Genomic DNA, 22,383 nt, shown 5'->3' with positions numbered 1-22,383 from the left:
GATTTTATTTTAATCAAATTGATAGCCCTGTGCTGTTCTTAGCTTAACATGCGTGGTTTATGCAAGTCACTCCCAGTGCAACAAGAGGGGAATGTACTCCTAAATATACATTTAATAGAACTATACAGTAACTCCTCACTTAAAGTCGTCCCGGTTAATGTTGTTTCTATGTTAAGTTGCTGATCAATTAGGGAACATGCTCGTTTAAAGTTGTGCAATGCTCCCTTCTAACGTTGTTTGGCAGCCACCTGTTTTGTCCACTGCTTGCAGGAAGAGCAGCCTGTTGCAGCTAGCTGGTGAGTGGTTGGAACCAGGGTGGACCGGCAGCCCCCTATCAGTTCCTGCTATCAGCTCCCCACTCCCCTAAGTTCCCTGTGCAGCAGCTGTCCCTCCCCCCACTGCGATGTGCTGCTCCTGCCCTCTGCCTTAGAGCTGCTCTCAGAGACTCCTGCTTGCTGTATAGGGGGAGAGGGGGAAAGGGGGACTAATGTCAGGGTGTCTCCAACCCCCCCTCCGCTCCTGCACCCCGCTTACCCCATCTTCCATAGAGCGGGGGGACACACGACGGAGGGAGGGAGCTTCTAGGCAGTAGCTGCCATCTCAGGTTTCAGCAAGCTGATTTAATTAACAAGGCAGTGTACTTAAGCCTGGGGTCAGCTACTTAAAGGGGAAATACGCATTTTTTCTCTCACACACAGGGTGGGTGTCTCTGTCTGCCCTCCCTCCTTTCCCGCTGCCTTGTAGAGTGTTGTGAGAGTTAACCTGTCAGGGCTCAGTCAATTGCTAGTTCATTTAGCAGTAAGGCATTCCCTCGGAAATATCCCACCCTCTGACTTCTCCACCTCAACCAAGCTTCACAATCATCATCACTGAGTACCAGTATTAAATTGTTTGTTTAAAATTTATACTGCGTGTGTGTGTGTATATATATATATATATATATTGTATATATATATATATATATATATATTGTGTGTGTATATATATATATATATATATACATACACACACACACACACACACATACACTATGTATATAGTCTTTTGTCTGGTGAAAAAAATTTCCCCCTCATTTACATTAATTCTTATGGGGAAATTGGATTCACTTAACATCGTTCTGCTTAAAGTCGCATTTTTCAGGAACATAACTACAACGTTAAGTGAGGAGTTCCTATACCATCATTTGAGAGGTAAGGAGCCATCAGATTCATGCCCCTGCATTGTGTTGCTAAAGGATTAATAGGTATTTTATATTCTTGGATTCTAAGCCCAGAAGAGACCATTGTGATCATCTTATCTGACCTCCTGTATGGCACAGGTCATAGAACTTCCCCACAATAATTCCTGGAGCAGATCTTTTAGAAAAATATCCAATTTTGATTTATAAATTGTCAGTGACTGAGAATTCACCACAATCTTTGATATTTTTTTCCAATGGTTAATTACTCTCACAGTTAAAAATGTACACTTATTTACAGTCTGAATTTGTCTTGCTTCAACTTCCAGTCTTTGGATCATGTTATATCTTTCTTGGGTAGACTGAAGAGCTCAATATTAAATATTTGTTCCCCATGTAGATACTTTCAGACTGTAATCAGGTTACCTCTTAATCTTTGTTCAGCTAAACAGATAGACTTAAGGAGCTCAATAACTATAAGGCATGTTTTCTAATCCACTAATCATTCTCCTGGCTCTTCTCTGAACCATCTTCAATTTACCAACATTGTATTTGAATTGTGGGCACCAGAATTGGACACCAGTACCAAATACAGAAATAAAATAACCTCTCTACTCCTACTTAAAATTCCCGTTTATGCATCAGGATCACATTAACTCTTTTGGCCACAGCATCACACTGGGAGCTCATGTTCAGCTGATTACCCACCCCCAATGCCCAAATTTTTTTCACAGTCAGTTTTTCCCAGGATAGAGCCCATCACCATGTAAGTAGAGCCCATATTCTTTGTTCCTAGATGTATATATTTACATTTAGTCATATTAAAATGCATGTCATTTGCTTGCGCCCAGTGTACCAAGTGATCCAAAGTGCTCTGAATCTGACACATTCCCACAAAATATTTAGATTTCAGCAGCACTGCATTTTCTTATGGACATTTTTTTAGACCAGCTCTACTCACAGCACATTGTCTTCTATGGACAGGAAAGAATTTGCCCTGACATCATAAAAACAACAGGACAATTGGTTAGGTGCATTATGGGGAATGGGAATGAGTAACTGCAGGAGGTGAAATCTCATCTTGGATGAACCATTGGTCTGATTCAGTCTAACACCACCACTACCCACCTGTTATTCCTCTGTTTGAAGACGATGCTATTGCAAGGCTAGTTCCAGAAATTCTGTGGTGTAGAATACATCAAGACAGCTTATGACAGAAGCTAAAATGGCCAGCCATAATATATGTCTTGGCCCCTCCCACATTAGTCAAAACAAAGTGTGTGTTACTTTGGTAACTTCCCTGACTGTATTGGCTGGTAGCATCCAATATTTTTGCCATATGTAAAAGCTGAAGTTTAATATTTTTAGAACATATGACAATGGTTTTATATTTGATGAAAAATTGCCTTCTAGCTTACATAGTGTCTATAGCTTTCTGGGTTCTATCCTACCAACAAGGCATAGCCCCTCAAAGGGGCAGCCCAGAGCTTCGCCATCCTAATGAGAGTACTTTAATGTGGTCCATCACAGACAGACACACTAGGCTGGTACTCCACTATCTGGCACATTGTGTAGTTGTTTGGACCTGTGCAGAGCAAGTGTTAAATCCCACCAAATCAGAATGGTAGCATGTTACACCTACTTCACACTTACTAAATCTGATCATCTGGTCTTGTCAAACTGTGGCCAATCCAGGATCCAAGCAAAAGGAGAAACAAAAGGGGACTTTATGCCACTTTTTTGGTTCCCCAGTCCTGGGGCCGGTTTGACTTTGGGCACTTTAGAGTAGCCTTCACACTGATCTAAGCTGTGCCCAGTTGCTTATTACCCCCCAGGGGCTGTTCTGGCAATGTGGAATAGCAAGAGTTCAGGGGCACTCTGTATGCAGCCTCTTCCAGCTGAACATGTTCCTGGTCATGCTCCCATATCAGGGCATAAAGAATGAGTGTTGAGCTGGAGTAGATGGTCCAGAACTAGCAGGGGAGTCTTCAGCTGGCTGGTTAAAGAAGCTTGACTGTCCCTTTGCACCACTGGTACAAAATTTCCAGGTCCAGGAGCTAGCCCAGTTCAAATAAGTGTGACTACACAAGATACAAGGCAATTGAGAATCAGGCCCAGACCTCTAGGAAGTGTAACCATAAATATAAATACATATTTATTATTGATATGTATTGAAATACATAGTTATTATTGATGTCTATAAAAGGTAAAGCTATCTACTGGGTGACTTCAGTTTTAAATGTGGAAACTGGCAGGCTATTTCTGATCAGGCTATGCAATTGTTCCCAACGTTGCATCTGAGAAATTAAAAGCTTAAAATGCCATTACTTTCTTTTCTTTCTCAACAATCAGTGGGGGTTTTGTATAGGATAAAAGCACAAAGATATGTCTGGTGTGTCAATAGGGATTAATCACTTTTTCCAAGACACAGCTTAGAAAGCTGAATTTAAAGGCAGAGGAAATCTGCAATGAGGGTATGACTGGAAAGATGGATTCCAAGCTCCAGTTCAGTACAAACATGGGCCCTGATTAACTCTGAGTCAAGGAAAAGACTTCAGTGGGAAATGGATTGAGCTCATGGCATTTTTTCCATGACAGGGATCCTTTGCAAGTGCATATCCTAAAATCAAATCCAAGTGACAGAATTGTCTGAGTAGTTCATCAGTTCTCTTCATCTAAACAAGGTTTGTTTGAGCACATCTATTGCTTGTGAAAAGTTCTGGCATGAAAGCCCTGGAGACTAAAATCTCCAGCAGCATGGATAGTAGTTTTGCATACTTGTCCACATTGCCCTATCCATGTGCTTTACCCATGATCTGGAGGAAGTACCTGTAGGGGTGAGGAGGTAGTTCAGTCTCCTTGGTCCATTCAGTTCTTGTGTCTGTTAAGACAGCCAACAAAGTTATCAATCAATCAGTGCCATAGGTGATGGGTTAGTCATGTCCATTTGGAAATAGACTGTGATCATGTAGGCCACAGAAAAGTCTTTAGTTGGTAACTTTAATTCATAACCAACTTGAGCTAGTTTCATCTCTTTGGTAATGTTTTAATTTGTAGTATCTGTATTGACAATATGATGATGTATTTTTCTCCAGAACTGTCAGTAATTTATTTCTCTTGGGAAGTCAGAGAGAGAAATATCTACTTTCCAGGAAAGGGCAACCTATTTGGAGCACAAAAATACCAAAGAAGCATCTTGCAATTTTTGTTTTGCTGCTTTTATTGTTTCAGGCAGGTGCATGATACTAAAGTATAGAAAAAAGATTGCAGTGGTAAACTATGTCATTGTAAAGAAAACAGAGGGATCAGAAATGACCTGCATGAAAATCAGCATAATTACAGATTGTATACATTGTACAGATGAGAGCACTTTGTCATTGTCATAATGAAGAACTCCACTGTGAGAGACACGTTTCTAGAGAAGATCCATTTTATAGTTGACATTCTGGGTGGAGAAAGAAAAAAATGAAAATGACCACTGCACAGTGCATTACCTATCTCAAACAATTTCAACAAAACCCATTTAACAAACACTGTGATGACATTCTGAAAATTAGGACTAAGTTTAATTTTCCCCTGTCATTAATAGAGGAAACAAATTAGTAACTGAACTCTAAATATTTTCACATAAAGGGGTGCCAGATGGTGTTGAATAGGAAGGAAATGGAAAAATAAATGAGAGGGATAAACTGAAAACCAGTTTAAACAAGATTCTCCTCAACCTCCCAAATCCTCTCATCTTCTTTCAATGTATCTATTAATTGTAGATGACTGATAACCTCTTTAAAGCAGTCACATTTGTAATCTTCCATTTATCTTTGAAATCTACTGATTTACTAAAATGTAATTTCTGCTTCACAGTGTGGCTTCTGTACACATTAATATATAAGAATGCATTTAATTATATGGTACTTTTCATTCACAAGATGGTAAAGTCACCATGCAGCAAAGAGCACCAAGACCTACCTTAGCATGACATTTAACTGATCACAAGAGTCTTCCTGAAAGTTGCTGCATTAACTTTAAGGGAAGGGGAAGATGCGCCACACCTTGCAGAACTGGGATTTATACAAATAAAAGTCCATCTGCCAGCACGGAAAAAACTGACATCCTTCACACACTTACCTTCTGCTGGAACCGGTTTGAAACACCAGGGGCTATCTGGGGTATCTGAATTAAAGCAGCATTGTCTTGCACTACATTCAATTTCAGTGATGCCTGGATACCCACAGTTTTCTCTTGCTTTTGGTTGCACATCACATTCACCTGGAGCTATTTAAAACAAAGTACAAGGTAAACAGCCTAACATATTTTTCATTAAATGATTATGCATCAGTTATTTAAGCAAAGATTCAAAATTGCACCAGCCTGTAAATGACACTTTCAGGCACATCAAGCACTTTTGTAAACCTAAACAATTTATTACCTTAAACTATAAATAGACCCAGCTCAAAACAGTCCCTCAGCATGGGACCAAGTAGTGAAATGGGTTATTTCCTTAGACTTATATTACAGAAGAAATATGTTCAAATTCACAATTTAAATGAGTCTAGTGTCCTGAGACTGCTGAATATTTGCTCTTACCACTATGAAACCACTACACAGCTTCGCACAATAGGCAGTCTTTCTCCAAAAGATGCCTCCAGCACAGTAACAGTGAGCATTACTGTACAGTAGTTTTACTTCACTACAAAAATTATACAACTACTAGTAGTACAAAGTTGTAATTGTAAAATACTAAGAGCCAAATTCTAGCCATGTCAGTAGAACCCCAGGCAAGTACCCCAGAGATGAATTTGTCCCTAATGTTGTAGCTGATAAAAAGAACCCAATTCTGATCTCAAATTGCTGTAAATTGAAAGAAACTGCACTGAAATCAATGGAGTTACATTTGTGTAAAATCCCAATGAAAAGTGAGAGCAGACTGGCAAAAATCACTGTAGAAATGCAAAAGTGGGAACTGGTTTACTATATCCAGTACTTTGCTTAAATCATCTAACACCACAGATGTGAAAACTAGTCCTTTTTATTTTTTGTTTATTTGAAATTGTTTTCTTGCTACTTTACTTAGTGGGAGTGGCATGTTTTCCAAACTTCAGGTCTGAAATGCCTAGACTCTCTTGAGATTTGAATCTTGACACAATTCTCTTATCCTTTCTAGACAGTAAATTCCATGTAGCCGGACTCTTGTCTTTGTTCATGTTTTGTAAAGCCCGGTGTACATGTATGGTGCTACGTAAGTATTTAAGACACACTCATAACCTGGTTTTGAGGAGCAGGCCCTTTTCGAAAGCTGGGTGGATTTCCGGAGAGGGGTCCATCCGAGTTCATAGGGACAAATAGGCACAACCTGGTTCTACAGCTCCTAAGGCCTAATCTTGCCCATTGAAGTCAATGAAATTTGCCATTTACTTTAATGGGAGCATGATCGGGGCCTCAGGAAAAGCTTTTTGAGGTTTGCATAATAAGGATTTTGCAGTACTGTGTCTTATAAATTTGTGTATTAAAATTCCTTGTATTTTTAACAATATTAATATAACTAAAAATCTGAAGTATGTAAATGATATATGCTGGTTTAGATACTTCAGAATGCATTTAACATGGACCATGAAAATGGACTAGTCAGTCTAGCATGAAGTCCTCTAGGGGCCTCAATGTTGCTAGCCTATATTCATAGAAGGCTTTCGGATGATATGGGGATGGGCAGCAGTTCTAAGATAGGCAGATAGGGGAGCTATATGCTTCTCCTACAATAGAACAATGCTGCAATATTTGGAATGCTGGAAGCTTAAATCCAAAACAAGAACTTAATTCCCAATAAGATTTGCAAAACCTTAATTCTGGTTCTAAAGTAACTGACTTTTTTTCTTTAAATAAAATTAACTCCATAGAAAAATAAGACTACATTTTGTATATTTTGGGGACATGGATGGTCATCTTTTTATCATATAGATCTCTTTTGTAAGCAGTGCCATCAAACACTGCTGCAAAAGGACTCTCTCAAATACAAACACATGATCTAAGCTCTTGAAAGAATTGCTATATGCTGTTAATACACTAGGTAGTGCACCTTGCCACTAGGCTGTATGATCTCTAATTCCTCCAGGTCTATATTTCCCATCTCTGGGATGAATTTTTTCCCTGGACACAAACAGCTTCCAATGAAGTCAGCAGAACTCTGCACAAACATCCAGATCAAAATTGGGCCCTATATGGACAAATCTCTCCAGATAAAAAACATTATTGTTAGAAGAACAGACCCACATCAAGTTATCTCTGCATGACAGAAAGAAACATAATTTATTAGCTCTCCAATGTCTTTGCTCTCTCGTTCCCCCTCATGCCAAGAAAAATAGTAGATGGGTCTTAATTTTCATTCTTTCCCATTTGGAGTCATAACAAAGCTGAAGTACAAAGATGTACTAAATTTTACATCTCAACATAACATTAGAACAATTAACATAATAGTTTCTTAATATTTAACATTACTGACATTATAAAGCAAGATCTTTGAGAAATACCTTATTGAACAATACTCAGAATTAGGGTTGATTAATTTCAGGTGGTTTGAGCTTATGCCCTGAACGTGATATTTTAAAACATGCACTTACGCAGCAAGGCATCGCTGAGCCCCACAATGAGGGAAATGGTCAGTAACCAGAACACCTTATTTTCCATTGCAGTCTTCAGTGTTCAGTCTTTACGAAGAATGTGAGTCTGCAGACGAAAATGTCCCTAAAGGGTTTTGTTTTATAGCAGTTTTGTTTGCTCAAATAGTTTCAAGTAACATTTACCTAAGGAGGCATTTTTTGGCAGTTCTCTCCATTTATCGCTTTTTGATTAAACCATTTCCTAGCCCATACAACGTCCGGTGAAGTGATAAGTATTGAAAGTGGGAAAATGCTGGTGTAGATATAAAGCTTTGTTTAAAGCTTAGGTGGCAATCAGGTTTTACATTCCGCACTGTCAACCTAACCTTATCAGAAGTAAGTCGATACTCTGTCATGGGTGCATTCTGCCAATTTCAGTATCAGTTATTTTATATATATTTTATATAGTAAAAAAAGTGATATTTCGGCAAGCCACCAAGATGCAGATTTTTAAAAGAACATATGTGCAACGCTTAATAGATTTAGGAGCATAAAGAGTATTTTCAATGGGATTTTGGTGCCCAAGAGCCTAAATCAGTTAGGTGTTACAATGCTGAGTGCTGCAACACTTAAATATCTGGGCCTCAGTGTCCATATGTCTGGGACACTAGTTCTATTCTATATGGCTGCTTATACTACCCTCATCACTGTAGTATCTCAGCACTTTCTGGTAGTGCATAATTCAGTGTTAAGGGGGAAAAACTGAAAAGCAGATGAAAGTTATTTAGGATTTTTGACAGTTTTCTCACTTCAGAACTGAGGCCTCAGTTTAGTAAGGTACTTAAGCACATGCCTGACTTTAATCATATGGTAGCTCCCGTCTACAATAGACTACCTGTCTATAGCACTTTGGGCTCCTGCTATACATATAAAGAAGGCTGGAGGAGAAGCAGAGTTGCACTTCCCTCCTCCACACAGTAAAAATAAAACCAACAATAAAACATCTGAAAGAAGAAGCAGTTTCCGTATAGTTCGTTCGTTCTTTCTTTCTTTTATTTCCAGATAATTATCTCTCAAGGCTTATCTAAATGGCATAAATCCAGGCCTTATTCTTTAAAATGTCACACTATTGATAACTGCAGATGCTACGTAATCCAGAAGGACTGATAGAGGACTGATAAAGGCTCAGCTAAGGCCCAGCACTGGTGGCTAAGATACAGCATAAGTAACCCTTTTAAAATAATGATTAAGGCTAGGATTTAGTCACGGGTATTTTTAGTAAAAGTCATGGACAGGTCACGGGCAATAAACAAAAATTCACAGCCCCTGACCTGTCCATGGCTTCTACTAAAAATACCTGTGATTAAATTTTTGTGGGGGGAGGGGGAGAGAGGGGCCGCTGGAGAGACATGGGGGGTTCACTGCTGGGGGAGCCGCTGCTGGGAGAGCACCCAGGGCCAGTGGTACCAGCTGCCGGGGCCACGGACCATGGCCACTGCAACCGGCCAGGGACCATTGCCAGCAGGGCCGGCTCCAGGGTTTTTGCCACCCCAAGCAGCGGGGGGGGGGGAGGGGGAAAGCCATGCTCGCGGGCACTTCGGTGGCAGCTCCACCAAGCCGCTTCATTCTTCGGCGGCAGGTCCTTCCCTCCGAGACGGACTGAGGGATCCACCGTCTAATTGCCGCCGAAGAGCCGAATGTGCCACCCCTCTTCATTGGCCGCCCCAGGCACCTGCTTGCTGTGCTGGGCCAGTAGACAGCAGCTGCTCCGAGCGCCCCAGGTCTGCTGCCTGGGGGCTGGAGCAGTGGCTGGTGTGGCTGCCCTGGGGGCCACCTGAGCAGCTGGCCCTGGAGCTAGCTGCTTGGGCAGCCATGGGGTCAGCCACACTGGCTGCTACAGAAGTCACGGAAAGTCATGGAATCCCTGACTTCTGCGACCTCCGTGACAGATACACAGCCCTAATAATGATCAATAACATCACTGTAACAGTGAAGTGTTTGGGGCAACTGAGGAACAGAATTTAAGTGACTCACTTATGGTTATGTAGGAAATCTGGGGCAGAGCTGTGGACAGAACCCCTAATGGACACATACATTGTCCACTGGACCAAATTGCCTCTCATAAAGTTGTTTCAAATCTCAGGTTTTAGGCTAATTGCAAAATAAGATTAAAGTGCTTACCCACCTTTTGTAAAGTGCTCTGAGATCTACAGATGATAAAGCAGTGTGTAAATGCAAAGAATTAATATTAGCTATATATATATATATCAGATGTAAGAAGACAAACCAGAAACAAATGACTTGCTTGAGAAAAACTGTGGCCAGGTAGATTAAGTATTTGGAATAAAGCAAACTGAGCCCTGATGCTTAGGGTATGTCTACACAGCAAAGAAATACCCACAGCTGGCCCATGCCAGCTGACTCAGGGGTCACAGGGTTGAGCTGCAATCATGTTTCATTGTTGTGTAGACTTTGGGGCTCGGGCTGGAGGCATATGAATAAGTAGTAGAGTGAAATTAATGATAAAAAAACATAGTAAAGTGTTCTTTTGCATTTACATTTTCTGAATTTGCTGCAACTTCTTTTCTCCCACCCAGCAGGAAGGAAACTAGGAAAAGAAATAATGGGCAAATATGTATTCCTGTGTAGGAGCTAATGCTGATGGTTGCCTGGCTACTAATGGCTAGAAAAGCCAGAACAGCCGTGACCTGTTTAAGGCACAGGTGCAGCTCATTACCAAATGGGTAACCATCTGAGGCACAAGAAGCAAGTTAAAAACTTGGGCGGTCAGAGAAGCTCTAGAAAAGAGATCTAAAGTGAGAGGCTGGTTATAGTGTTTTGGAGTAAGATCTTTGACTTTATTTAGGGCTCTAGTGGGCCAGAAAATAAGAATGCTATTTCTTGAAAAATGTTGAGGTTAACATTTGTTTTCATTCTGCATCAGAACAAAACTTAGACCTTTCAGAATGTTTCTCAAATAGTCCGGTGGTTAGGAGATTCACCTAGGATGTGGTAGACTCAGGTTCTAAGTCCTCTGTATTATTTGTATTGTACAAGTGCACAGGGCCGGCGCTTCCACTAGGCGACCCTAGGCGGTCGCCTAGGGCGGCAGGATTTGGGGGGCGGCATTTTGCCGCCCTTGGTGGAAATTCGGCAGTGAGGGGTCCTTCCGCTCCGGATCTTTGGCGGAAATTTGGCAGTGGGTCCTTCACTCACTCTGGGACCCGCCGCCGAAGTGCCCCGAAGACGCGGAGCGGAAGGACCCCCACCGCCGAAGACCCCAGGCCTCCTGAATGTTCAGAGGAGGATCGCTGCCACCTAGGGTGACAAAAACCCTGGTGCTGCTCCTGCAAGTGCATAGGAGTTCCAGTCATGACCAGGCCCCATTGTGCTAGGCCAGTGGCGTAGCTAGAACAGGGCTGTCTCTGCCAGTCCTTACCACTCAGCAGGCACCAGAAGATGAGGCTGTGGGGCATGCCCAGGGGGCAGAGGGGGGCCCTTCCAGGGCTCAAGATCTGTCCGGCCCTTCATCCCTGCTCGGTGTCCGTCTGCCCAGCACTGTGTGCTGCTGCTCCGGTCTCTGGCCCCAGTGCTAGCCATGCCCAAACCCTCCCCCATGAAGCACACCCTCTGCCTGGAATGACTTGCCCCCTCCCATCCTGTGGATTTGAGGGGCTCCGGCCCAAATTTGTGTGGGCCTGGATGCTAAGTGGGTGGGCCCTGGCCCAGTCATGGTGTAAGCAAAAGCCTAATGGGAAGAAATTGTCTCAAATAAAATTGTACTCCGTTTTGCTTATTTTGCTTTATACTCCATTTTGCTAGCTTTGAATTCGTGAGAAGAAATTGTAGCTTTGAATTAGTAAAAAGAAATTGTTCTGAGTTTACTTTTTGCTGATTGTGTTAACATTTGTTCTTAGAAGGATAGAAATTTTATGTCTTTAATTGCCTTATTTACTGTTTGGTGTGAGTGAAAAATGTACAGTACTTAACTGAGAAAGGACAACTGGGCCGGATGGTCAAGAAGGGAGTGGAGGAGTAAAGAGGCACCAACTCCATCATCCGGATGGCAGATTGACAACCCTAAAGTGAAGTCATACACCCCAAGGACAAGATAAGGAGTTGAGCCAAAGGGACAGATAAGAAACAGCTGCGGACCTCCTGGTAACAACTCAAAATAATGCTAATTAAAGCAACCTTGAATACCTCGTGACTGACAGCTCCGGTGTGTCACAGCAAGGTCCATAGACTTGTGTGGGAACTTATCACTATAAAAGAAGGGTGTATTGCCATGAGACTTTGGGTTCATTCTGCATCAACATCAGAGCTTCGAACGCGTTCGACAGAGGCCCAGCTCCCCTCCCTCGTGTGCAGTTTCAGCTGGCCACTGGAACTGACCGAGCAACACTAAGGACTGGTAACTATACAATCCAGCTGCAGAACCGTGTGTGTGTGTGTGTGTGTGTGTGTGTGTGAGAGAGAGAGAGAGAGAGAGAGAGAGAGAGAGAGAGAGAGAGAGAGTGGAAACATGCTGATTTTAATGCTCAAATTGTACTCTCAATAAATGCGGTACATTGCCTTATCCCCTTTAAAAAGATTCTGTGTGCTTCTTATAAGCCCCTGTGCTAGTCACTGTACAAACCTAGAACAAAAGACAGTCCCTGCCCCAAAAAGCTTACAATTGAAGTATAAGACACAACAGTATAAAGATACAACAGATGGATGCAGACAGACAGACAGACAGGAAACAATGAGACAATATTGGTCAGCATGATAGGCAATGGTCTCAGCACACCAACAGCCTAACCATTGTCAAGTTCTTTGTAGCTATCATATCAAAGGAGAATTTTAAGGAGGGAGTTGAAGGAGACAAGTGATTTGGCTTTGCAGCCATTTACAGGGAGCTCCTCCCAAGTATGAAATGCTGCACAGGAGACAGCACAAAGGTGCATTAGATGGAGGCTGGTATCATGGGCTGATCAGAGGTGCGAGTTGACCTTTGAATACTGAATGAGAGATGATAGGCCATGAAAGGCCTAGAAAATGAAGATAAGTAACTTATATTTGATATGACAATGAAGAGGGAGCCAACGGAAGGATGCGAAGGCAGGCCATGGTCAAAGCAATGGGCTAGGAAAATAATCTTTGCAGCCGTATTTGGAATGGTTGTGAGTGGGGCAAGAGTGCATTTGTCCTGGCCTGAGAAAAGGATGTTGTAGTATCAAGATACAAAGTGAGAGCCTGGACAAGAGTTTTAGTTTTAGAAAAAAATAGGATCAGCAACATTATACAGAAAGAATTGGCAAGACTTAGGGCTCATCTACACAGAGAAGTTAGTGCAGAATAAACTAAAGAGTGAATGTAAAGCACAATAGCTATTCCACACAAACTCCCCATGTGACACTCTTATTCCACATGGTTTAGCTTAGTCTGCAAAACCCCTGGTGAGTTCTAGAGAGAGGTCTGAGTAAAAGCTGATGCTCAGGTCATAGTCCTGAATGACAGGCAAGGTGACGGTATCTATGAGTCTATTGTCCACAGTGATTGAGGAAAGAAGTAGTGGAGTGAGTTTCAGGGTGGGGGAAGATTAAGAGCTCTGTTTTAGCCATCTTGAGCTTGAGCTGACAGACAGCTGTGAGGAGATGTCAGAGAGACAGGCTGAGATTTTAGTTTGGACAGAAGGAGTCGGGTCTGCAGCGGAGAGGTATATCTGCATAGACTTGAATTTATATTTGTGGATATAGTTACCCAGAGATCACAAGTAGAGGGTGAAGAAGAAGGGACCAAGGACAGAGTCCTGTGAGCCCCCCCCACCCCTCCCACCTCCCACACACAACTATCCATTTGCTTTCAATGGCATCAGATATCTTTTCATTTTGGATATTAGACCATGGTTTCTATCTGTAGAATTAAGTCATTTAGTGTTGGAGGGGTTGGGGGTCCTCCAAGTGTTGCTAGTTAGGTACCTAAATAAGTGGTTTGGTATTTTTATCACCATTAGTATTTTATTTTATTTTATTTTAAAGAGGGGCTGAACATCCACAGCTCACACTGGTTTGTGGGTATTCAGTATCTCTATAAACCAGGCTGGTTATTAGGTGCCCTGAATGTGGATTTAGCTGTCTGACCTTAGGCACCCTACTTTGAAAATTTTGGCTTAAATGACACTTACGTTTTTAAGCCTGAGGCCTGCAGATAATACTATCCTCACAGTACAGAAGAGAGTCATTCAGACTGTCACAAAAACTCTAGAAGAGCTGTGTATTGCTCAAAAGCTTGTGCCTTCCACCAACAGAAATTGGTCAAATGAAAGATTTTAAAATTTTATTAAGATGACGTTAAAAAAAATTGTGAACAGAGTTTGAGGATAGAAATTTCTGGTTATCAGGGAATAACATACAGATTATCGAGGGTGCGAAGTTTGGTTTAAGATCAGATGGCATGAGGAATACATAATCTGCAATATCCCCAATTGGGGGTAAAAGGTTGATGGGTCAAAGTATAGACATTGAGATATGAGGGTATGAAGTTCATAGAGTGATTGTGTTCGGGTGTGGAGTATAATGAGTGGATATGATGATGAGGATGGATTGACCCTCATTTGGTGAGATTTAATGTTTAGGGAGTTTATGGTTCATCCACCTTGTCTCTCTCATCTCTTGGGACCAACATCACACAAAGCATAGCACAGGCCGGGGAGAACACAGCATCACTCTCCACTACCATTTGTTTCATGTATTCAAGCAATGGGATAATTATACACATTTCACAGAGGTATGTTACCGTTTTTTATCTGAGGATGGAAACACCAGGGTACACCTGGGTATTCTGAATCAAAACAACATCCCTTAGTTTGGCATTCTTTTTCTGAAATGCCTGAATAACCACAGTTCTTTCTTTCCTTTACATCCATAGCACATTCACCTGTACCTGTTCATGATTAGTTTTCAGTACTCTGCTCATTCAAACTTTTAGCATTTATCTCATATGCTTTCAGAAGTTGAATTTCATTGTTCTCTAAAAAATGGAAATGCCTAGATTTAAACATCCTACCATTTGAAAAACTGAGAAATTGAGAAATGAAATCTCAGTTCTTGCAGTAAAAGCTGACAAACTATAATATTGTAGAGTGGGATTTTCAAAAGGGCCTAAGAGAGTTGGATGCCCAGCTCCGATTGCTTCAGTACATAGAATTGTCAATAGCAGTCAGTAGAGGTGAGAGTTGAAATCATGCTCTCCTCAGTTCCAGTGTAATCCACCTTCCACTAAACTACAAGTATTGAGCTCCCTCCTTTCACTCACGTAGCAGTGCTGTGACTGTGCTTGGGAGTGGAACACACTTCCTGATTCAGCAGAAATGTGAAACGTCATGCCAAATCCAGCACGCTTGAGAGCTCTGATGCTTCTTTTTCCTGCCAGTTTTCCTAGGAAAGTTCCTGTTCAGAGTTGTTTACCTGGTCCCATGGCTCACAATAAGTCTGGTATTCTTGAAGACAAATCTTAGGAGTCATCTTTCTCAATATTGAAATCCCTTGGGCTATCTTAAGATACAGGATTTCCACGAACTCTTTGTTAAAGAAGGAAGCTAACAGTGTTGGCTTATAAAGTTATGCTTGGCTAGGAATAGTCACTACAAAGGAAGGGAGTGATAAGACTGAGTTTTTCTGTACTATGTGTGCTGAATTGCCATGGCTGGACTACTGGATCTTTATTATTCTGGTATACTTGATATTACATTTTCATTTAGCAATGGCATATAAAATGCTATGAATAAATGAATAATAGATATTATCAGCATGTTCCAAACATGATTAGTGTTATGGTTATAAACACATCAGTAGAAGTTGTTACAAGACAAGGTCATAAACTAATGACCTGTTGGACTTCAACAATTTCTAAAAATGGATTAACTCTTTGTAATTAGAGCGATCTCTGGTACCATGTTCCAGGAGATGCAGAGTGTAACTCTAGGAGGGTGACCTGCTGGGTTTCCTGGCCTGAAAAGGGAAACTACATTTTGGGAGAGAGGTTCACTGAGAAGGGACAGAGGCTGCCCATTTAATAACAATTTCCTGATGATGCTTCTAATTACTGGGCATGAGAGAGTTTCTACTTCAGGAAAGGTTTGATCATGAGAACTTTCATTGGTGAAGCTACAAATGCTATGGTCGCCTTTTTGGTAGTCAGTATCTCTAAGAGAGAGCAAAAGTCTGATGTAGGGAGGGAACACTGGAAGCCAAGGGTATTTCACATAGATACATTACCTGGCTTTCAGTAGGAAATGAAGCACCAGGGAACACCTTTGATGCTTGCGTCAAAACAACATCTCTTTGTCTGGCATTCGCGGCATTGATTCCCGGATATCCACAGTCCTTTCTCTCTCTTGGGGTTACTGCACGCTGGCGTTTGGCTGTTTGCAACAAAGTCCAGGTTACTGTATTTTTCTTTCCTCCCCCCCTCCCTCGTAAATGCTTATTTTTAATCCATACTCTGTCAATTTCCACTGGACTATCTATGGGATAGTCTGACATATACATTTTCCATAACTCCATATTTAATTTGGTTTTAAAAACCCCATCTGTTAGAATAAAGATACTGAGAATGCAGACCTTACTTCTCATGATAGATGACCTGTAAACATTTTGGTTGTTGAAAAGTTACCTTGCATAAGCCCAGTATTTCTACTGTGACCAAAATGCACTTTATAATTTACTTGATTACACCACAGATAAGAGATTTGCCTAATGGCTTAATGTGAGAGCTCCTCCTAGGTATGCTATTATCCAGGTGATGTATACAGAGGATGCAAATAGTACTTTTTGTCATTAAGATTGTATCATTTTCCTATTCTGCCAACCAACATAAGGGTTATTTGTTCCCCCGGTAAGAGAGCTATTTTTTTCGCTGTCTTTGGCTCCCTTAAGTGTATGTTCAGAGAGGGGAACTTATAGCCCTTTTTCTGACCAGCAGAATAGAGATATGACAAAATCTCAAGGACAAAAAGCTTCTTTCAGAGTCTCCAGGACAGTCTCATCAGATGGAAATTTGCAATTCAATTTACTTCAATGGAGTTGCACCAATTTACACCCCCCGAGGAATGGACTCTCTGTATCTAATAATTCAGTAATACTGATCCATATTCAGGCAAATCTTCCAGAAAAACACCAAACTGAGGCCTGGTCTACACTAGGCGTTTATGTCGAAGTTAGCGCCGTTACATCGAATTAACCCTGCACCCGTCCACACTGCGATGCTATTTAGTTCGACATAGGGGTCTCTTTAATTCGACTTCTGTACTCCTCCCCGACGAGGGGAGTAGCGCTAAATTCGACATGGCCATGTCGAATTAGGCTAGGTGTGGATGGAAATCGACGCTAATAGCTCCGGGAGCTATCCCACAGTGCACCACTCTGTTGACGCTCTGGACAGCAGTACGAGCTTGGATGCTCTGACCAGCCACACAGGAAAAGCCCCGGGAAAATTTGAATTTGAATTCCTTTTCCTGTCTGGCCAGTTTGAATCTCATTTCCTGTCTGGACATCGTGGCGATCACAGCAGCACTGGCAACGATGCAGAGCTCTTCAGCAGTGATGGCCGTGCAGTCTGTGAATAGAAAGAGGGCCCCAGCATGGACTGATCGGGAAGTCTTGGATCTCATCGCTGTGTGGCGCGATGAGTCCGTGCTTTCTGAGCTGCGCTCCAAGAAACGGAATGCAAAGATCTATGAGAAGATCTCAAAAGACATGTCAGAGAGAGGATACAGCTGGGATGCAATGCAGTGCCGCGTGAAAATCAAGGAGCTGAGACAAGGCTACCAGAAGACCAAAGAGGCAAACCCTCTTCTTCCTACGCCTAATCCGCGCTAGCCTCTGGGAGTGTGATGCCAGGCTAGCTTCTGAGACAGTCGCAGATGGGGCTGTGGAAATGGGAAAAAGGGAGTGAATTCCTCAGAAAGATAAATGTAGTTGTGAACAAAGAACATAGTCTTTCTCTGTGAACAAGACCATGCACAGCACCTATCACATGCACACTCAGCACAAGGTCGAATTCTCGGCCTTCGCATTCAGTGCCTGGGGTCTTGCACAGCACATTTGGGAAGCGGGGCAGCACAACGGAATTTCTGTTGCAGGCAGATATGGTAAGCCGTAGACCTGTGGCAGTTTAAAACTTTTATATTACCACTGGCCTCATTTCACATTTAAAGCAATGTCAGTCCCTGCTGCCAGCAATCCGGCAAGTGGGAACTCTGCCCCTGTCCCACCCCCTCGCGGCTGTCCCCGGGAACGATCCCTTTCGGCTGCCCCTCTCCCGCCTCCACCGCGTGGCTGCAAACCAGAGGTTACAATTCTGTAAAGGAACGGTCAAGCAGCTGGTTTTAAATGGAGCTTCCATCAAAACAAACTTGCTTCTGTTGAACATTTCAATTTCTTACAAATTGGCATTTTCTGATGGAACCTGTCCATCCAAAAATTTCAAACTAGTGCTAATAGTAGTGTTTGGTTACAGCAGTAGGTTCATCTTGCCGACTAGTTCTTATTAGTCAAATCATGGTTTCATGGTCTAATCCATTGAGCTTTCACTGCCTTTCTTATGGGTGACTTCTCTTCATCACCAGCCTTAAAACACATTTAAACCAGGCGCAGCCTGGGGAGCGGGCACTTGTTACTGCCAACTGTCCCCGTCCTGGGCTCTAGCGGTAACCCTCAGCTGTAAGGAAGTTCTGAGCCCAGCCCCATCTGACATACTCTGAGTGACTGGATTTAGGAGAATGGGATCCATTTATAAGCTTGATTGGTTGAACTGAGTAATTAGAAGGTGCTGGGGACAATGTGTGAAACGCTTATTATGTAGCCATTTTTCCAGGTGATTAATAACAGCAACAAAGGCCAAGTTCCACATATCTAGGGGTCCCTCTTAAAACTAGCAAACAACCACCGCCATCTCTTGCCCTCACGTAGAATTTCTGGAATCACAACATATCTTCTCTGGATGCACTTAATTACAATATTTCCTCATTCACAAGCACTGAGTGTGTGTATGAAAGAAAGAAAGCTTTATTAGGGGTAAAAAGAGAACAGAACATCAATATAGCTATATGAATGATAAATAACACTGTAACTTTGTCAGTAGTCTGTTAACTCAGTTCCTCATCTGCTGGAGTGAATGTCCAACAGAGAAGAGAAATTCCCAGAGGACACTGAACTGGGAGGAACTGTGGCTGCCTGCAAGAAGAGAAATAATCCAAAGGGCTCTACTGAGACATGGGCAGGAAGCAATTTATCCAGCTATGTCCTATGGTACTTATATAGCCCCCATTGCAATAAAATCTGAGCACTTCACAAACTTTAGTATAGTTATCCTCAGAACAGCCCTGTGAGATAGGGCAGTACTAATATTGGATTGTTTTCTAGAAGATCTCCTCTAGGGATTATTTTGGGGAAGTTCTGTGGCCTGTGTTATACAGGAGGTCAAACTAGATGACCACAATGATCCCTTCTGGCCTTGGAATTTGTAAATACGCAAATGTCCTTTATCATATCACTTCTCCCTTTGCAAAACCCTACTCATGGTTTGGTGTCAGTGTCAGGGCCGGCTCTGGCTTTTTTGCCACCCCAGGCAAAAAAGCCTCCCGCCGCACCCCCCCGCCCAGTGCGGCACGGGAGGGCGGCGAGCCCTGCCGGGGCTCCACTGTCCCCGGTGGCCAGAGTGCCAGGGGGAGGGCGGCGAGCCCACCGCGGCTCCACTCTCCCCGGCGGCAAGCCCGCCGCGGCTCTGCTCTCCCCGGCGGTGAGCCCTGCTGGGGCTCCGCTCTCCCCAGCGGCCAGAGCACCGGGGGAAGGGCGGCAGGCCCTGCTGGGGCTCCGCTCTCCCCAGCGGCCAGAGCGCCGGGGGGAGGGCGGCAGGCCCTGCTGGGGCTCCGCTCTCCCCGGTGGCCAGAGCGCCGGGGGGAGGGCGGCGAGCCCTGCCGGGGCTCCGCACTCCCTGGCGGCCAGAGCGCCGGGGGGAGGGCGGCGAGCCCTGCCGGGGCTCCGCTCTCCCCGGCGGCCAGAGTGCCGGGGGGGAGGGCGGCGAGCCCACTGCAGCTCTGCTCTCCCCGGCGGCAAGCCGGCCGCGGCTCTGCTCTCCCCAGCGGCCAGAGTCGGAGCGCCGCGCTGCCCCCCTCCAGGTGCCACCCCAAGCACAAGCTTGGTGGGCTGGTGCCTGGAGCCGGCCCTGGTCAGTGTGTAATGCAGTCACAGAGTCCTTAGTGCCTGTCTCCAATCTCTTGAGTTGCTTAGTCCTGCACTGATGCTCCACCACCTAACCTAGCTTTTGGAGTGCAGCTTTGTTTAGTGGCGGGAGGAGCAGCCTTATCAGAGTTTACTCATCTCTGCTCCCTGCATCATTCCCCAATGAAACAATCCTTCCAACAAACACAGGATCCTTAGTAGAGGGGAACCTTTGAACACAGTCCTTGCTACGGGGATGTAGCAAAAGTATGAGCTCTTTTTACCCTCTCTCCTCTCACAGTTCAATTCCAACCAATTCTGAGTCTGTGTACAATTAGGGGGACTCCATAGTGTCACTGGAGGAGTTCTGCATTGAAATTTTATGCAAAAGAAGTTGTCTGTAGCCATACATTCCCCTGTTCACCACTAGATAGAGAGAGGAAACTTCTTTCCTTCTGGCTCTTCTGTCTATCTGGAATTCTGGATAAATAGCTTATGTAGGGTTGCCAGGTATCTGGTTTTTGACCAGAATGCCTGGTTGAAAAAGGACCCTGGCAGCTCCGGTCAGCACCGCCGCCCGTGCCGTTAAAAGTCCAGTCGGCAGTGCTGCAGGGCTCAGGCAGGCTAGTCCCTACCTGTCCTGGCACTGTGCTGCACCCTGGAAGCGGCCAGCAAGTCCAACTTTTAGGCAGGGGGGCCATGAGGCTCCATGCGCTGCCCCCACCCTGAGTACCAGCTCCGGACTCCCATTAGCCGGTAACCACAGCCAATCGGAACTGTGGGGGGCGGTGCCTGCGGGCGACAGCAGTGCGCAGAGCCTCCTGCCCCCCACCCCACCTCCTCGGAGCTGGACCTGCTGCTGGCTGCTTCCAGGGCACAATGGGGTGCCAAGACATGCAGGGAGCCTCCCTTAGCCCCGCTGCACTGCTCACCGGGAGCCACCCGAGGTAAGTCCACGCCCCAACCCTAAGCCCCAACCCCCTGCCCTGAGCCCCCACAAACCCCTCATCCCCAGCCCCACTCCAGAGCCTATACCCTCAGCCAGAGCTCTCACACCCCTGCAACCTAACCCTAGCCCAGAGCCCCCTCCCACATCCTGAACCCCTCATCTCTCACCCCACCCCAGAGCCCAGACCTCATCCCAGAGCCCGTACCACGTCCTGCACCCCAACCCCCTGCCTCAACCCGCAGCCCACTCCCGCACTCTGAATATCTCAGCCCCATCCCCCAGCCTGGAGCCCCCTCCTGCACCCCATACCCCTCATCCCCAGCCCAGAGCCCTCACCCCCTCCCACACTCCAATCCCCTGCCTCAACCCACAGCCCCCTCCCACATTCTGAATATCTCGGCCACACGCCCCAGCCTGGAGCCCCCTCCTGCACTCCATACTCCTCATCTCCAGCCCAGAGCCCTCACCCCCTCCCACACCCCAATCCCCTGCCTCAACCCGCAGCCCCCTCCCGCACTCCGAATCCTTTGGCCCCACCACCCAGCCTGGAGCCCTCTCCTGAACCCCAAGACCCTCCTCCCCAGCCCCAGCCCAGAGCCCGCACCCCCAGCCAAAGCCCTCACCCCCTTCTGCACCTCAACTCCCTATCCCATCCCAGTGAAAATGAGTTAGGGTGGGGGAGAGCAAGCCACTGAGGAAGGGGGAATGTAGTGAGCGGGGGGCAGGGCCTCAGCCAAAAGGCAGGGCTAGGGTGTTCAGTTTTGTGCGACTGGAAAGTTGGCAACCCTAAGCTTATGCAGACAGAACAGCTCAGCAGCCATTCTTCTTCCTGTTCATCAATAGATGAGAGCAGAGAGCTCCTTAGTTGTTAAAGCATTAGGCCACAGGGCTTATATTTGTACTAAACTTTGAACTGTCTCTGGATTCTATACTTAGTATACTTTATAAAAGTATGTGGGAGAAGGTTTAAATATTGGGGATATCCAGAAAGCCTGCTGGAACATCCTTCTTCCCACCCCTCAAAGACCTATGCTCCTGCTATTTAGCTTATCATCCTGAGAGGAAAGGGTGATGGTCTTCATTCCCCTCCCATAGCCTACTAGGCCCAGTGAGTCTCTCCCTGTTTTTAGAGGAGATGCTGGATTGCTAGACCTTGTGGTGCATTCAGCATGGGTTTCCCTACCCCACTGGTGTTCATCTTCCTTTCTAAACACTTAAATGTAGATGGTCAAAAATTCAAAACCATTTTTCCTGAAGATTTCTAAGACTCTTTCATTCTTGTGGTTTTGGAAATGGAGTGAAATATTTATTTTTCAAAATTTGCCCTGAATCTTTTTGGACAGAAATATTTTCATTTCTGAAAAATCAGATTTTTCCAAAAACAAAAAAAATTTGAGTTTCAAAACAGAAAAATGTTGAAAACAAAATTTAGACTATGAAAGTCCCACCATGTGACTAAGT

The 22,383-nt window shown here is 44.3% G+C and overlaps 1 protein-coding gene across 1 annotated transcript; it reads right to left on the bottom strand.

The window, feature by feature from the left end:
• Nucleotides 1-4,395: 4,395 nt before the first annotated feature.
• On the bottom strand, nt 4,396-7,889 carry LOC117867927 (trefoil factor 3-like). The gene is made up of 3 exons (XM_034753406.1): nt 7,789-7,889; nt 5,303-5,449; nt 4,396-4,622 (listed from the first exon to the last, which is right to left on the bottom strand). Exons 1-3 carry the CDS (start codon nt 7,853-7,855, stop codon nt 4,609-4,611), a joined length of 228 nt encoding a protein of 75 aa, XP_034609297.1. The 5' UTR covers nt 7,856-7,889; the 3' UTR covers nt 4,396-4,608.
• Nucleotides 7,890-22,383: the final 14,494 nt, after the last annotated feature.

Source organism: Trachemys scripta, chromosome 1 (genome assembly GCF_013100865.1).
Source record: "Trachemys scripta elegans isolate TJP31775 chromosome 1, CAS_Tse_1.0, whole genome shotgun sequence".
Classification (NCBI taxonomy): Eukaryota; Metazoa; Chordata; order Testudines; family Emydidae; genus Trachemys; species Trachemys scripta.
Note: the sequence above shows the minus strand (reverse complement) of the source record. Positions and strands in the feature narration are given on the sequence as shown.

Bases quoted from the DNA above. Each gene is read 5' to 3' on its own strand.
- LOC117867927 (XM_034753406.1), bottom strand. From the start codon at position 7,855: ATGGAAAATAAGGTGTTCTGGTTACTGACCATTTCCCTCATTGTGGGG. The intron at 5,450-7,788 runs GTAAGTGCATGT...TGTTTTAAATAG, and splicing joins GCTCAGCGATGCCTTGCTGC to CTCCAGGTGAATGTGATGTG.